The sequence below is a fragment of the Sus scrofa genome, chromosome 12 (assembly GCF_054392235.1).
Source record: "Sus scrofa isolate SSC_HxYL_T2T_F1_AM1 chromosome 12, Sscrofa_HxYL_maternal_Yorkshire_Landrace_v2.0, whole genome shotgun sequence".
NCBI classification, from domain to species: domain Eukaryota; kingdom Metazoa; phylum Chordata; class Mammalia; order Artiodactyla; family Suidae; genus Sus; species Sus scrofa.
This window is the reverse complement of record NC_139394.1, coordinates 3,324,870-3,342,532: the sequence shown is the minus strand read 5'-3', so window position 1 is coordinate 3,342,532 and position 17,663 is coordinate 3,324,870. Positions and strand designations below refer to the sequence as shown.

Sequence of the window (17,663 nt, the reverse complement as noted above, 5' to 3'; positions counted from 1 at the left end):
GAAACTGTGTCTTCAGGGGCTCCAGTCACTGGGCTAATGTGAATTTTATTTTATTTTATTTTTATTTATTTTTGTTTTTTGTGTCTTCTTACGATTTCTTGGGCCGCTCCCGCAGCATATGGAGGGTCCCAGGCTAGGGGTCGAATCGGGAGCTGTAGCTGCCGGCCTACACCACAGCCACAGCAATGTGGGATCCGAGCCGCGTCTGCAACCTACACCACGCTCAGGGCAATGCCGGATCCTTAACCCACTGAGCAAGGCCAGGGATCGAACCCACAACCTCATGGTTCCTAGTCGGGTTCGTTAACCGCTGCACCACGACGGGAACGCCTGAATTTTAAGTGTTAAGGACGACGGGCGCAGCATCTCAGAGATGTTAAAAGGAGACTCCTCTCAGTAGAGATAATTAGGCCTTGGCTGGGCATCTGTCTGCCTCGGAAAGAAAGCGGAGTCTTTCTTGGATACAGCAGGACAGGAATGAATTAAAATTTGTAACTGAGGGTTGTCTGTTGTTTTGTTCCTTCTGGAGGAGGAGAGGGCTGCGGAAGAAAATTACAGGGCCCGCTCCACAGCAGTTCCTGAACACGGCGTCTCGTGGAGCCCGGCTGAGCACGTGAAGCTGAGTCACCAGCCCAGGGGAGGGGCTGCCCCGGGCGGTGCGGTCACTGGCGGGGCTGCAGCCAGGGCCGGCTGCGCGGCGTGCTGGGCCCCGCGGTCTGGGGGGAGCCCGTTCTGACTCTGGGAGAGCAGGACGGAGAGTCTGGGCTCCAGAAGGTAAACACCAGATTTCCTCCAGCGCTGTCTCGACGAGCCAGGAACACGTCGGCCGAGAGAGGCCCCTCGGCGACGGGGTGAGTCAGCCGCCAGCGGAAGGGCCTTTTACTAACCTCACGCTCCGCGGCCGCTTAGGAAACTGAAAAGCACCTCATGTGACTTGTTTGCTTCCAGATGAAACGTGGGTTCGTCTCGGGCGCCAGGCACACGGCCACCCAGTCAGGATGTCTTTGACGGTCTCACGTCTTTATTACAAGCAGAGCTACAGGGTGGACGGGTCATGGGCAGCCTCTGAAAGGGTGCTGCCCTCACCCGCATCAACTGTCTTCTCATTCGGCCTGGGGACAAGTTAAGGGGCCAGTGCGGGAGCCGCGCAGGTCACATACATGGGACATGGTAAACAGCCTTTGACAGTGACCATGGGCGGCTGCACTCGCACAGGGGAAGAGCCGGGTCGGCAGAAAGTAACTGGAGTCATCGGGCTTCCTGAGACCGACCCACGGCGCCCCCTCTGGACAAGAAGCCTCTCCCCGTCAGAGAAGGGCCGGGGCACAGCTGATGGTCCTACCCGCGTCCCACAAAGGAGGAAAAGCAGCAACTAGCGAAACAATCACACGAGGCCGCCACGCAGAACCGCTGGCCTCCACCTTTGTCCTGGACCCGTTTCCTCTGGGGTGAGTGGCACAGGGATGGGACACTCAGCAGGGACACTGCATGCTGGGCTCCTGACTGCTGGACATAAGCCACCGCCCTCACCTGCGCCGGGATCCAGCCAAAGGGCTGTGGTCTGGCCTGCCCACGCCACGGAATAAAGGCAGTGCCACACTCCTCCAGGTCTCCGGACGAGAGGCAGCTCTGACCGACCGCAAAGGGCCCCAGGAGATGAAATAACGCCCAGAGGCTACCTGTGTGCAGGGGGCGATCCCCTTGGCTGCTGCGGCTCAGCCCTCCTGAGACTGTGCAGCGGGCTAGCTGGCACCTCTGGAACGAAGGATCTGCCTCTGACCCAGAGCAGGGAGGGTTCTCAGCCCTGGCTGCACACTGGTCTCTCCAGGAGAGCTTTACCAATGCTGAAGCCTGGGCCCCATCCCTCGAGACTCTGCTCGAGTTGATCTAGGGTGCTGCCTGGGCATCGGGATTTCTGCCACCTCCCCGTGATACTCCAACGAGCTGTGCAGGGTAGGCGTTGGGACAGTGGGACTTTTACACCTGGACGGGTGACGGAAGAAGCCGAGTGCGACAGACCCGGGTGTCAGGCCCCCCAGGGTCTAAATTCTGGCCACACCACAGCACCACTCACTTGCCGGCAGTGTGATGCCAGCAGGGCTGTGCTGAGAGCAACACCTAACCACCAGCTCTTCTGGGAGGAAAAGCTCTGGTGTGTAGCATCTGCCGAATTCTATGGTGTGAATACTCCCACCCTGGCCAATTTCAAGCTACCGACACGGACATCAACCCCAACAGAACAATCGGCTTGAAAGTAGAAGAGGGTTCGCGCCAGTCCCGGGCACACGGCTCCATCTCTCTCTTCCTCAGTTTTCCTCATCTATAAAATGGGGGGTCACAATCGGGGGTGGTGAGGATTAAACAGAACCCACATGAAACACATTTGGAGAACAACGGTGCCAGGAAAGCTGCACTCCTATTGCTAGGAGCTGCGAGGTGGTGAAGCCTGATGTGGGAGCATTTAAGACAGAGCCTCCGCACGGGCGAGGATTCCGCTGGGTGTGTCTGGCAGCAGGTGGTGGCCCGGACACGGTCACTTTCCCCCCAGGAGCTGCCCGGCGACGGGGTGCAGGCTCTCCCTCCTTGAGGAAGCGCTTCGGCAGCTCTGCAGTTTGGCCAGGCAGCCCCTAGAGGGCAGTGTGAGGAGACCCAGCAGGACAGCCGAGGCTCTCCCTGAAAAGGGTGCTACAGTCCAGCACAAAAAAGGGACACAGGAAACTAGAAGCTGTTGATTTGTTGGGGCCATCCGGTCCCTGCACCGTGGGAGGCTGTGTCTCCACCTGTGCATGTCCCAGGCAGGTCAGCTCTCAGCTTTGTGACTGTGTCCTTGTCCCTTTTCTCCCCACTTGGTATTATTGTTTCTGTTATAGAAACAGTAGGTGCTGCAAATGCGAAACGGTGCCGCTGCTTTGGAAAACAGCCCGGTATTTCCTCAAACGGTCAAACACAGGGTCACCTGCAATTCCACTCCTAGGCATCTACTCAATAGAGATGAAAACACACGTCCAGGCAAAAGCTTGCACATGTGTTCAGAGCAACACTGTTCCCAGCAGCCAAAAGGTGGGAACAACCCCAACAAAATGCTGAATGGATAGACAAAAATCCATCCAACGGAGTATTAGCCACACAAAGCAGTGAAGTTCTGATACACGTCACAACATGGATGAAACATTACACCTTTTAAAACATTACACTGAAAGAAGCCAGCCACCAAGGACCATATATTACCTGATTCCATGCATAAGAAAGCTCCGAGTAAAGAATGATACAGAGACAGGAAGATTAGTGGCTGCTGAGAGCTGGGGGTGGGAGGCGACTGTGGGGTTAGGAAGGTAATAGCTAACGGTACAGGGTTTCTTTTTGACTCTGGTGATGCCTGCGCACCTCTGTACAGAGACCGTCGTGGCACAGGGGAGACAAATCTGACCAGTACCCCTGAGGACGCAGGTTCGATCCCTGGCCTCCCTCAGTGGGTTAAGGATCCAGCGTTGCTGTGAGCTGTGGTGTAGGTCGCAGACACGGCTAGACACGGCTCGGATCTGGTATTGCTGTGGCTGTGGCATAGGCTGGCAGCTCCAGCTTTGATTTGACCCCTAGCCAGGGAACTTCCATATGCCACGGGTGTGGCCCTAAAAAGACAAAAAAAAAAAAAGGCAGGCAAGCAAGGCAAGCAAGGCTCACAGGCCTAGAGCCTTGAATTATACATTTTAAGTGGGGGCGTTGTATGCTGTGTGAATCACACAGCTCAATAACACTGTTAAAAAAATAGATGCTCCAGGAGCGCCCGTCAGGGCTCAGTGGAAATGAACCCGACAAGCATCCGCGAGGACACAGGTTCCAGGAATTCTCTGATGGGAAAAGGCAGGGAATCCCCGAGACGCCACCCCCGCCCCGCCCGCCAGGGGCTCCACCCCCGCCTCCCCACCCGTATCCTCCTCCTCACCTGCGATGAGGTACTCCTTCTTTCCTCCGATGTCCAGCGAGACGCCGCACACCGCGGAGGAGGGGGCCGTGTAGATAAACTCTATGTCCTTGTCAGGTCCCTTGAACATCTGGAAAGAGGAAGAGGAGGGCTGTAGGCAAAGATGGACGGCACGGCCCCACCCCGACCCAGCGGCCCTGCAGAAAAGGGGGCGGGATGTCCCCGTGAGGCAGAGTGGACAATGACCACCCCCCACGCACAGGGCTCTCTGAGCCGCTCGGATTCACTGCTTAGCGTGGCAGCTGTCACCTGGAGGGACGCAGCTCAGACAACACGTCTGCTCCCCCTACGCCGCTGAGGTCATCTCAGCATCCCTGGTGGGGGGGCGGCTGTGTACCTGTGAGGACCGCCGCGTTTGTCTGCTTCCAGGAATTCTGGTCAAGCACTGGCGTCCTGACGGGGACGGGGACCAGAGCACAGAGGCGCCCCTCCCGGGAGGATGTGACGCCTGGGCAGGTGGAGTCTGACTTTTCAATTCCTGATTTCCCTACGGCCTCTGCCAACAGCCCTGCTGCCCGGGTGAGGGGTGCACTGTCCTGGGGCCTGGGCAGGAAGTGGGGAAGCCATGGCGGGGTGCCCCTACCGCCCCACCCGGGACAGTGGGGGTGGGGGGTGATGGAAAGGGACCCCCCCCCCAGGACCACACAGCAGACTCCACGGGCTCCGAGATGCCACACCAACCACATCAGGACTCCCGCTGTGGCGCGACCAAGGTTAACAGTGTCATTTGTTTGGGGGGCAACGTTTCAATAAGAAACCCAGTAAACGAACTCAACTAGCATCCATGAGGACATGGGTTCGATCCCTGGCCTCGCTCAGTGGGTTGAGGATCCAGCGTGGCCATGAGCTGTGATGTGGGTCACAGACGCGGCTCGGATCCTGCGATCCCGCGTTGCCGTGGCTGTGGTGTAGGCCAGCAGCTACAGCTCCAATTCGACCCCTAGCCTGGGAACCTCCATATGCCATATGCCGCAGGTCCGGCCCTAAAAGACAAAAAGACAAAAAAAAAAAGACAAAAAAAGAAACCCAAACGGATTCGGCTCATCCTCACGTCATGATGAACCAGCTTTGCCCCACTCCGACCCAAGAGCACAGCAAAAAAAGTTCACCAAAGGGCTCAGCCTGCTTCCTTCTTGGCGTCAACACCTGCCTTTTCACGGCCCCTCAACGCGTCGCAGGAGAAGAGCCCTGTCTTCCCCGCTTCAGAGAGATTTAGGCACCGAGAGACCGGGTCACCCTTGAAGGGACACAGAGGCGATGACCGAGCATTTTGTAGACCTTCTGGTAACATTCATTTGCTACTTTTTATTTTTGTAGCAAAATGAAATATGGATGGCCACACTACGAATCAGGTCAAAAACCGTCCCTGCAGCTGGAGCCTAGAACTTTCTTCCCTCTTGTAGATCAAGTTAGTTCCTGTCAACGACGACGAGCCTCCACCAGCGCGGGTCCCGTCCTCCCTCCCTCCCTCCCAAACCCGGGCTCCTGGCCACCCATTCCTCTCCGTCTGCAGCCCCCAACGTCTGCCCCGACCCTCCCCAACCCGGGGAAGCACCTTCTCCACCACCGGCCAGGCTGCCGCGTCCACCTCTTCCTCAGACGCTGCCCTGGCGCCCCTGTCCACAGGCCTCCTCTCTCCAAACCCACCCCACCCCCCAGAAGGCAGAGCGACCGGGTCTGACTGGTGCCCACCCGCAGTTTGGGGGAGTCAGTTCCACTGCCCTCTCGCCGGTCGTGGGCCGAGTCTCCACTGCCTTCGAAACCCCCAAGGAGACATGGAGAGGCACTGGTGGAACGTTCCAGACGCTGTGAACTTGGTAACTGAACGCTGAGGCTCTGCCACTGATTCACAGCAGAGTGAAGATAACACTCTTCTCAAAAAACCTGGCTGATAGGAACAAGCCCTGTCCACACAGCATCTCAGGCCCTTAGAGGTGAAGGAAGATCAGATCCACTTGAGGCTTGACACCCCTGCTGTCTGCCCCACTCGTGGCTGGACCGTGTTGCATGGACCCAGTGGCGTGTGGCGGTGCTGGGACACCTCTGCCTGGCCCCTGGCCTCCGGAGGCCTCCCGGCTGCCAGCTTGACACCCCTGCTGTCTGCCCCACTCGTGGCTGGACCGTGTTGCATGGACCCAGTGGCGTGTGGTGGTGCTGGGACACCTCTGCCTGGCCCCTGGCCTCCAGAGGCCTCCCGGCTGCCGGACCACCCGCAGCTCCGCCGAAGCCACCTGGACGGTGGGTCACTTTACCTTTATCTGCTTGATTTCGTACTGGATCCGTTTGATGGGGTTGCCGTAGATGTCGTTCCCGGAGTCCACCTCCTTCTCGCTGACGGCCTTGGCCCTGATCACTGCGAAGCAAAGACACGGCAGTGAGCTGGGTCCCAGAGAGGCCGGCCTGGCGCTGGGGAGAAGCGGGGGCAGCAGGGGGTGGGAGGCCAGAGGCGGGATGCCCCAGCCCGGGCACGGGCGGACCCATCCACTGAGATGCAGAGGCCGGGGGACCGGCAGCGAAGCCAGAACCCTCAGCTGACAGGGCCCAGACGGGGGCTGCTGAGGCCTCCCGGGCTTGAACCAAGCTTGCTGCTGAGGGCAGGCTTGGGTCCTTCGGGGCTTTTCTTCTTTCTCTCCAATGTGTATGGAGCGGTCGCTGGGGAAGCAGATAAGCGAGCTGACCGCCCTGCAATCCCAATCCCGCGGTTAAGGACGTCGAGTCCCCCGACCCCCACCGCCAGCGCCCACTGGGCTTTTTCAGGCTGAAGGCAGCGGGGGAGTTACCCTCCTACAAGAGGGGGTCTCACACCTAAAAGGTCTACCCTGCCTGCCTCCTGATCTGTCCAAATTGTGTCCCTGAGGACACACCCTGTGGACCCTTTGCAGTGCCACACGTCAGGGGCTCGGCAGAGGAAGGGGCGGGGCATCGGATGGGGGGAGCCGTCCAAGGACACCGCCGGCCAACGGCGGGGCAGGGCAAGAGGCCTTGGAAAGAGGACAAGCAGAAAGAAGCATGATCCCAGACCTTGACATGAGGTGAAGGAAAGGGAAAGAAGTCAGGCTGGGAAGGTTCCGGAATGGTCCCTGAGGCCTGAGGCTGCTCGCGGGCCATGCGCCCAGGGCTTCCTGCTGGCAATTAAGCTGGGACTCTGCTCCACCCCGTGACCTGCGGTTGTGAACCAGCCATTCAGGCTGTCACCAGGGCAGCACCCTCCCTTTTTCCATTTCAAGGCTTATCAGCTGGTGGCAGGGCCTGTTTTAATGGCTTTAAAAGCTTTGTCCTCCAAGATTCAGCAGTTCAGGGTCCAGCTAGAAGAGCATCACGTGAGTGCGGGTGTGAGCAAAATAGAGAAATAAGAAGCAGACAGCCACCGGCCGGAGGAGCCTCCCTCCTCCACCCCCCAGGGGCAGCTCAAATCAGAGCTCCTGGCTGGCCTTCCCCAGAAGGCAAGGGGGCCCGGGCACGAGGCTCCCCACCTGCACCCATCCCCTGGACCCCAGGATGGCCTCTGGACCCCAACCTGGCCCCAGAGTCTCACACCACAGCCCCGGCGCTCCACCCAGGCCCAAACCCATCCTATTTCTTCTTCCGTCGGAGCTGAGTCATGACAGGCCGAGGCCGCAGGTTCCTGTTTCCCAGGCTGAGCCAGGCCCCGGGTGACAAAGCCACATCTAGGAAATGCCAGCTGGTAGACCACCCCAGAACAGAGGGCCTTGCCCCAGGTAGGTCAACCTGTTCCCAGCCTCTCTCCCCACCCCCCATCTCCCCCACCCCTACCCCCACACGTTATCTTTTCATGGTCACGTCCCTTCCAGCTCAGACATCGTCCCTAGCAGCCCACTGACCTTGTCTAGAACACAAGACCCTTTGCAACCTGGCACCAGCCAGTGACTTTTTCAGCTGCCCTGGTGCCTGCCCCACGCCGCTCTTGCTGTTCCGCCCAGTCCATAATCCTCCCTGAACCTGCCCAAAGGTGTCCATACCCCTAGGCAGGCAAGCTTCTTCCGATCTGAATGTCACCTCCCCCTCTCTGCCTAGAGAACTTCTATTCATCCTTCAAGACCCAGCTGAAACAGCCCTTCCCTATCTTCCCTCTGGGAAATCCTGCCCCGCCCCTGCAGCCCTCGGTATATTCCGCACTTCTGGCCCATTCCGCTGTAAACAGCTGCGCCCTGTGTGCTCAGGGCCCTGGGAGCTTCTAACAGGCAGCAGCTACGTTCTAAGCACAGAAGAGTTGGTGCTGTTTGCTGAGCTGAACCTGAGCTACCTGGATGGCAGCACAGGTGAGGTTGGTCTTTGGCCCCTCTTACGACCTACCTGATCCGTACCTCATTGCAATGCTGTACAAATAAGTGTTTCTGCAAATCAGTAGACATCAGAATAGCCCCGTCATAAGTCTGCTCTTCACAGTGTGGACTCAGCTCAGGCTCTCCAACGAAGCAGTAACTCCAAAGAGAAAACAGTTCTGGAAGCAGCAATGCTGCCAGATTTTACTACAAGACACCCAATTCTGCATTCTTTTGGGGACTTTTTTTTTTCCCCCGTCTTTTTGCCTCTCCTAGGGCTGCTCCCGTGGCATAGGTTCCCGAGGCATATGGAGGGGGTCGAATTGGAGCTGCTGCCACCGGCCTACGCCAGAGCCACAGCAACGCAGGATCCGAGCCGCGTCTGCCACCTACACCACAGCTCACGGCAACGCCAGATCATTAACCCACTGAGCAAAGCCAGGGACCGAACCCGCAACCTCATGGTTCCTAGTCGGATTCGTTAACCACTGCGCCACGATGGGAACCCCTCTTTTGGGGACTTTTGGCACTGCTTTTCAGAGGGCCAGCACTCTGCACAACATTACCGTGTAATAGGCGCTCGGTAAACACACTGATGGTCTCCGAAAAGCAGCAAACACCGCCCCCAAACAGCCAAGTCTCCATTCCGTTCCCCGCATTAAGGTCCAGCTATAAAGGCTGCTGAGGCTCCCAGGCAGTCCGGGTCCTTATTCCGAGGGGCAGCATGAGGGCTGCATCCTGCTGGAGCCCCTCCCCGCTGTGGGTCTCAGGGAAGTTCCTGGGACTCAGTTGCTCACGTCTGAAGTGGAGACACCCGGCCAGTACCTGCCCCGCGTCGGGGTGTGGGGGGATTAAGAGGCTGGGACATGTGACATGCAGTTTCTGGTTCACCACGCACATGAGCTCAGGGCAGAACAAAAGGAGAGGGGTGGGGTGAATTCTCCCACTCCTCAAGGCAAGGCCTTAGGAAGCTGCCCCACGTCCACCGCTCAGGCCCAGAGAGCCCATCCCAGGCAGCATGGATCCCGGGTCCGAGTCTGACGTGAGTGCTTGGGGCTACAGACCACACGCTTGCCAGGACAGAAGAGATTGGTGGAATCCAGGGTCCAGAGTTAAGACGAGAAGGTTCACTGGCCCCTGGGCTCCCAGCTGCCTACAGGGGAGTGGGGGGTGGGGTGGGGGAGACTCTCCAGCTGGGCTCGTCCACACAGGACAGGCGTTCAGATTCTTTGGGGGTCTTTGAACTCTGGGAAGGAATCTCAACGTTTTATAAAATGAGACAGAATGTGAAGGAAGAAGTGAGAAGACAGAAAAGAAGGACCAGTCCTATGGAAACCTTCCCCAAAGCGTCCCCCTCCTCCAGCCTTGGAGGTGCTGTCCACACACCTGTCTGCGTGGGTGGGAGGGAGCCGCTCTGCTGACCGGGAAGCGGGGAGGGGGCAGCAGCAAAGGCATTCATCACAGCCAATGGATCCCACGGGCAAGCGACAGAGAGGAGACAGGTGCGGGGGCCCCGCGAGGGAGGGCGCGCCGGGGCAGCATCGCGGTGGAGCCCAGCCGGCTCCGCATCCCGACCCTCAGCTTTCTGCCCGGCACAGCCTGAGTGGGGACTGCCTGCCAGGCCGAGCTCAGCGCTCCAAATGGGGCCGCCTTTCAAGTTCAAACCCTCCTGGGCCCCTCCTGTTGCCCAAAGGCGGAGAGGGGCAAGGGGTGGAGGGCCTTCAGCAACAGAGCTTGAAGCCTCCAAGGAGCACCCAACCTGGGCAAGACAGACGACGGACAGGAAAACGGAGACACACACTGTTTCCCAGCGCCAGCGGCGGGCAGAGGAGGCGGCAAGCAGAGGTCTCCAGAAATGCATGTCCTGCTCCCGGCGCGATGGGCCTCAGCCCCAGCTCCTTGCTGGAGGCCACTGGACTGGGCTGCCGGAGTTCCCGCTGTGGTGCAATGGGATGGCGGGTCTTAGGAGCGCTAGGCCGCAGGTCTGATCCCCCGCCCAGCATGTCACAGTGGGTCGAGCATCTGGCATTGCCGCAACTGCGGCTTAGGTTGCAACTGCAGCTCGGATCTGTTTCCTGGCCTGGAAACTCCGTGTGTGGGGAAGCCAAAAAAAAAAAAAAAAAAGGACAGGGCTGGGGAGAAGAAAGAGACCCAAAGAATCCAGGAAGAAATTAAACTCGAGACCCGGGCTCGTGTGTAGCAACAGCCCAACATGCTGGGCCTGGTGTCTGGTCCTGGGGTGGGGGGTTGGCCCGCGTCCCGTCCACCCCCACGAGTGGGCAGCCCTGCTCCACCACCCCGCCCCTCGGGAACCAGAGGCGACAGAGGGAGGGAGAGTCTGTAGAAAGATGCCTGTTGTAACCACTTGGCACCCAAAAAATGACGGCCTCTCCCTGGGCCGCTCAGATTTTGTTTTTTCTCCCTTCTTTTCTGCCGTTAACGCGACATCTGGGTTTGAGATCCAGGGTGATACACTGGCTGATGAATTCACCGCCAGATGTTGGCTACTGGAACGTACAACCATGGACTTAATTCAAAGCACACGCAACCGCAGGGCCCCCGCCCCCGCCCCCCAGGCCGTGGACACCACACGACGTCGATGTCACTTCCCCTGCTCGGAGCCTGCAAAAACAACCCTCGGTCCGCCCAGCCAGATCTGGGATGGAAAAGAACGGGGTGGGTGGAAAGTCGAGGTCGTGGCCGATGAGCCAAGGAACACAGGCTGCGTTCAGACCCGGAGCGATGACGACAGCCCAGCAGAGCCCGAGGACCGCACCTCCGTCCCGGGGGGCGGGGGCCTGCAGGAGACCTCGGGGGTCGTCGGCACACACCGAGGCCGAGGTCAGGGCCAGGGCTGGTCGGGAGGAGCAGCACACGCACCAGCCCAGGCGGACTCAAGCCCGTCTCCCACACCCCACCGACCCCGGAGCCCGCCTGCGCCTGCGGGCTTTACGGGGGAAGCAACGGGAAGAAAGCGAGCCTAGCCAGGCCCTGAAAGAGACCGCCTCTCACAGTGAAATAAACTGACCACCTGCCATGGCCCAGCTGCTCTCTGGAGGGGTCCCATAGCCGCACGTATGAATATAGCCTAAGGGACCTTCCCCGACGGGGCCACTTGGAGCTGGGTAAACCCGCAGCCATCAGGACTTCCAGACGCTCCAGGCCTCTTCCCCAGCCCTCAGGGTCCGCCCGGGCAGAGCTCCTAGCTTCGGGACAATCACAGGTCTGCCTGGAGTCCTCAGGACTTGGAAAAACATCCATCTAAATACAAGGTCAAAAGCTGGCCCCGAACCATCTGAGTCTTACGTGTATGCCCTGACTCAGGCTGGCAAGGCTGGCTCGGTGTCACCAGAGGCCACTGCCCCCTCCCAGCCCAGCCCAGGAGCAGCCTCCAGCTCAGCTCTGGGAGGGCTGCCCAGGGAGAGGGCCGTCAGCAGGGACTGTGCCACCCGCTCTTCAATCTTGTGCACGTCTCTGGGAAAGTACCTAGTCCCTTTAGGGGACAAGATCCCAGAGTCACTCACTGCGGGGGAGGGCTTGGGGGACCTCTGACGGGCCAGCACATTCGCCAAAGTCTTTCCTGGCCCCATCAAGAATTGTGGGGGCGCTCTGCCTGCAGTCGGAGCCCCATTTGAGAGCAGTAGCCCCCATACAGTTATGGGGGGGCAGCCCCAGAGGCGCACTGGCAGGGCTCAGATGCAAAGGAGACTACTGCAGCCTGAGCTGCAAACGTCCTCCAAGGGCCCTGGGTCCATTTCCTTGTCTCTGGGAGGAATTACACACCAACCAATCATTTCAGAAGAATTAAAAAGTAACAACTTTGTCGCAGAGGAAACCCAGCCCCGCTTCCTCCAGGCCCGGCTTCTGACCCGCACCCTCCAGGTGTGCTCTGTTCCGCTGGGGTAATGTGGGGAGGGCTGGAGGTTTCCACACTTTCGTCCGCACTTTCTGGAGAAAGGGGTGCCACAGGTGTAGACAAGTACGCCTTCAAATCTCAGAGCGACCCAAGTCCTCGCTTAATGCCTGCAGCTACATCCCGAGGCTGCTGCTAGGGATGAGGGTCTCTTGTCCCCTTTCCGGTGGACACAGTGACACTCTGGCTGGTTGACCTGGCCGAGGCCACTACCTTTGGAATTCTTTTTTTTTTTTTTTTTAGGGCCGCACCGAAGGCATATGGAGGTTCCCAGACTAGGAGTCAAATCGGAGCTGTAGCCGCCAGCCTACACCACAGCCAGAGCAACGCCGGATCCGAGCTGCATCTGCGACCTATGCCACGGCTCACAGCAATGCCGTAGCCTTAACCCCCTGAGTGAGACCAGGGATCGAACCCAATCCTCATGGACATTAACCACTGAGCCACCACGGGAACTCCTCTCCTTTGACTTCTGGTGAAGTTGTCCCAAGTCCCGGTTGAGGATGGACTGTGGTGCCTCCACCCCAGACACCATGAACCCAAGTGTGGAGTCAGGAAAGCAAGGGGCGTCCCGTTGCCTGCGTCTACACCCCAGACACACAGCCTGCGCTCTGCCCTATGAAAGCTGTAAGGAAGTGACTGTATTTTTCAGAGCCTGGTCCTGGACGACTGGGGCACTCCTGTCTGCCTGCATGTGACTCAGTCAGCTCAGAGGGCTGCGAGGAGCACAGTCAAGACACGACTTTTGCAATGGGGCTGCGTCTGCTTCTTTGGGGGTGAGCGCGAGACCTCACCAGCTAGAGGGGCAGGGGGTGCATGAGCGGTGATTTGGAAACGGGTTGTGGGAGCTCCCTGGTAGTCTAGTGGTTAGGACTCAGTGCTTTCACCACTGGGGCCCGGGTTCAATCCCTGGTCTGGGAACTGAGATTTCACATCAAGTCGCTGCATTGCAGCCGAAAAGGGGGGTGGGCCGTGCTCACACGGCCTGCAGACCGCACTGTCGCCCCAGGTTTCCGGGCCACGCCCCTCCCTGCCGAACTGCACGTGGGAATGGGTTTGGCTGAGCAGCCTGGGAGATGTCACAAGGAATGCATGGCGTCAGCGCTGGCCTGGTGCCCGGGAGGCCGAGGGAGCATCCAGCCCCACCTGGCCCTCTGGCCTCACTGTCCACCCAGCCCTCCCCTTCCCGGCTGCCCCTTGGTGGACACCCTCGGGGGTAGTCCCCAGGCTCCCCGCTCTGCTGTCCCCAGCCTCAAGGCCAGGCCCCTTTCGGTCAGGGGCGGAGCAGACCTCCAAGCTCTCCGCTTTCAGGGAAATGAAGTAATTAAAAACAGCCCCGTGATGCCGCAGCGAACCGAGGGCTTCTTCCGTCCCTCAGCAGCTGGGAGAGAGCAGACCCACCCCCCAGGTCCCCCAAACCTCCCCAACCCCAGGAGCCAACAGATGTCCAGAGCAGGGCTGTGCTGTCCAGAGTGAGGGCAAGACTTGGCCACTGCAACTCAGGCCAGGCTCAAAAATGCCTGGAATGACAACTGCTCAGAGCAGAAGTGTTTTTTAGGGAGCTGGGGGTGGTGGGGGGAGGGTGACGGGCGCAGGGCAGACGACAGGAAACAGCAGCGCAGCTCCCGCCCTGGGCCACGCTGCCCACGAGCCCGGTACCTGGGGATCTGCCAGGCCCGCCCAGCGCTGTGCAAGATTCTAGCACATACACGTGAGCTGCTGTCCACTGGATGCCCCGTCTCCATGGAGACCGGCTCTCCCATCTCCATTTCCCGGCCGTTTGCTTCGGTTTGCTTGGGCTCCCTCGGGAGCAGGAGGGCGCTGTCTCTAAGCCGCCTGGCAGCGCAGAGAGGGGCTGCAGCTGTCCAGCTCCCACGCTGCCTCCCGAGCCCCCAGGACCCCTGCCCCACACCCAGCCACCCTCCCTCCCTTCTCCCCGCAGGCCCAGCGGGATCTCATGCCAGAGGCCTTGGTCACGGTCTTCCGAAGCCATGGGCTCGGGCCCTTCCCATTCACGTGCTGCTGAATCATTTGAAAAAAACGCATCCCGCTCCTGGGAGGATTTGCTGAGAACAGTGCGGCTTTGTGGAGGGAGCTGCTGCTCGGCACTTTCTCCGCCAAGACCCCGAGGAGGAGCCAAGCCCAGCCTGCAAACCCCAAGCCTGCAGCCTGGAGCCCAGAGCCCTGAGCGGGGGGCAGGAGCAGGGCCAGGGGCAGGGGGAGCCGGGAGAGACACAGACAGGACGTCCAGCCGCCCTGAGACCCCCTCCCCGCCCACAGGCTGAGGACGGGCTACCGGCTCAGAGGCCAAGGGCTCCTGTCCTCCCGCTGCTGCTGGGGGGCTGGGACCTGGGCCAGCTCTCCCTGTCCAGGCCGAGGAGCACATGCTGGGGGGTGGCTCAGGCCCAGTCCGCAGGGACATGCAGTAGCAGTGGCCCTGGCGTGGGACGCTGAGGCCCGGGGCCCGTGGGCTGACCCCCAACCCACAGAGTTGGGATGGAAAGGCTGGAAGCCACGACCCACATGCCCAGCTTCCAAGGTGGGGGAAGCTGGGAGGGCAGGCTGGGGGACCCACCCCTCAGTTAGTCCCAGGACCTGCCTTGATAGTAAGACCCCGGTGGCAGCGCGGGGGTGGGGTGGGGGGTGCAGTCGACCCAGGCTCCGTCCCCAGCCTGGGACGCAGGTGGGCTGTGCCATCAACAACTCTCCAGCATGACACCAAGTGGTGGGACAAGAAGCCACCCAGAGCTTGTGGGGGCCGTTGTCACTCACTGGCAGAGGGGCCCCTGCCCACCCCCCAACAACTTTAAAAACCTGTCTTCCCCTTCTTTTATGTATCCGATGTTCTCACACACACACTAGGACCTCACAACTGGCTGGGCAGGGGAGGGGACAAGCGTGATGGCCCTCGGGGCACACGTGGAACACGGGATCGCACGCATCCAGAACCAGTGATGGCCACTGGCGCAGGCCGGGCAGAAGCGGCCCCTGCTGCTATGGCCCCGGCCCTGGTCACACCTGGCCAGCCTGTGCCTGCCTGAGCACGGTGGACCTGTCACCAGTGCTGGTGCCTTTCCCCTCGCAGACCCCGGGGGCAAACAGGGGCCTGCCCCCAGTGGGCCCAGGGCTCACAGGCGGGGCTGAAGGGAAGTAGTGGCCGGGCGATGCAGAGTGAAATAGGAACAGGGGCAGAAGCACAAAACCAGGGGAAAATTCGAGAATTCTCCCTGGGCAAGGGAGCACCCCGGGCGCCCCTGTGGCCTTGTGCGGGACAGGTGGGGAAGGGCAGGGTCTCACCCTGCTGCCAGGGGACGGTGTGGGAGTGGCCATCCGGGCAGAGATGAGTCACCCTCCACCCTGGCTCACCGCCCCTCCCCCACACCTACTCTGAGCGCCAGGGTGGCCAAGAAGGGACGGTCCTCGCCCAGAACACACAGGGCCACAGACACAACCTTTGAAAGTGGAAACAAAAACAACACTCTCAGAGGCAGGCTTGTCCGTCCCTTCATCAGCCTGGCTTTCAGGCCAAGGCGGGAAGCCCTCATCCATCACTCAGGGTCGGGGTCCCCTCGTGGCCACAGCTAAAACCTGGTGACCCTGCAGCACCCCCTCCACCCTCTCAGGCCGGGTGATCCCTCTGCTACAGCAGGAGTTCCTGCTGAGCACCTACGCCAAGGGCTGGGACCCTTCCCTGTAGAGAACCCTCACCCGGCCTGGGGGTGACAGAGCACTCCTGGCCCCAGGACTTTTTTGCTTTTGTTTGTTTTCTAGGGCCACACCCACAGCATATGGAGATTCCCAGGCCAGGGGTCTAATCAGAGCTACAGCTGTCGGCCTCCACCAGAGCCACAGCTACGCAGCATCCGAGCCGCGTCTGCGACCTACGCCGCAGCTCACGGCAATGCCAGCTCCCTAACCCACTGAGCAAGGCCAGGGACGGAACCTGTGTCCTCATGGATGCTAGCCAGATTCGTTAACTGCTGAGCCACGATGGGACCTCTCCCCCAGGACTTTTTCTGATGGAAAAGCCAGACAGCAGACACCTGCAGCAGGGAGACGGAGACGGTGTGAGGTTCCTGCCCTGAGCTACTGATTGCAAAACAAGACCAAGAAAACCTGGGGGATGGCGTCGCCGCCCCCACAAACGGGCTTGTTTGGGGGGTGTGGTCTGGATGCGTGGGACCCGTGTCCAGCAGCCACTCCACCTTTCATCAGCACCCTTCCATCACTGCCTGCCACCCAGGCCACCTGTCACCTCCACCAGAGAGTGCACTACGGTTCCCACGTGTGTTCGCTGCTCACCTCCAGCCAGGGCAGCAGTGCCTGCCGCTCAGTACTTGCAAAGGAAAAAGAGTATAATATCAGCTCAACATTTTCCAGGACCAAAAAAAAAAAAAAAAAAACCGGAAATGGGAAGGGAGGATTGGCGTTCCCAGGCCACGTCCGAGCTGTCGTGCGGCCAGAGCACCTCCGGACGCACAGCCTCTGACCCGCGCGCGTCAGGGGCGTGCTCCTCCTTTTGGGAACAGGCACGAAACAGAAGCAGCGACAGAAGCGAGGCTCAGGGAGTCACCTGACAGTGACAGGGATGGAGTAGGCACAGCAGTTGGAGACGTCCCAGTGACGGATCCCAGCTAGAGGGGGAAACCTGGGGGACCTGGGAGTCCGCTGTAAGTGGACAGGTTGCTCAAAAGAGCCATCAGCACAAGGCAGGCTTGCCAGACTAGTGGAAGTGCGAGCACTGCCTCAGGTCGCCGGGTGGGGATGGGACGAGGCCTGCATCCAGGTTCAGACCAAGGGCAGGAGTTTGAGGACCGCCCTTCTGCTGGTCTGCACACACACCTTTCTGGATACCAAGGCGGAGCCACTACTCCCAGAAAGGAAGAGGCGGGCTTTTCCCACGCCCACGCCCCCTGGATGATAAAACGGTAGCCCACAGGATCTTCCTTGGGGCAGAGCTTCTGTGCCTGCCCGCTGGCATCTCTCACAAGCGTCCTATCCAAATACATGTATTTCTTGCCTATCACTTAGTCTCTCGCTGAATTCCTTCTGCACGGCGACATAAAGAACCTGAACCTCGGTTGAGTCCAGACACAGAGGGAATGATTCTAATTTAAAACTGTGGGTTCAAGTCCCAGTGTGGGTTTGGGCTCAGTTCAGGCTGCTAGTACTGTCAGTTTCAATAGGACACGGTGGCAAAAATGACACCTACCTGTGCCACGGATGAGTTAACTGGGTCCAAACCAGCTTCCAAAAGACTTCACGTGACATAATATCCTTTTTATAAGGTTCAAGCACAAGTAAAACCCAACAATATGGGGTGTGTCTGGCTCTGTTGTGACCGCAGGGACAGTCCCCAGGTTGAGCAGGTACTCAACACAGCTAAGGAGGAACGGCAGGCAGTTCCCCCGCGTGGCCCAGCGGTTAAGGAAACCGACCAGTATCCATGAGGACGAGGGTTTGATCCCTGGCCTCGCTCAGTGGG

At 59.7% G+C, this 17,663-nt stretch overlaps 1 protein-coding gene across 2 annotated transcripts in view; it reads right to left on the bottom strand.

The window, feature by feature from the left end:
• TIMP2 (TIMP metallopeptidase inhibitor 2) overlaps positions 1-17,663 on the bottom strand; it is a 46,169-nt gene that overhangs the window by 7,175 nt on the left and 21,331 nt on the right. For both annotated transcript variants that reach the window (NM_001145985.1, XM_013989846.3), the window contains 2 exon segments: positions 3,944-4,052; positions 6,235-6,335. In NM_001145985.1, the coding sequence (NP_001139457.1) occupies positions 3,944-4,052; positions 6,235-6,335 (210 nt within the window).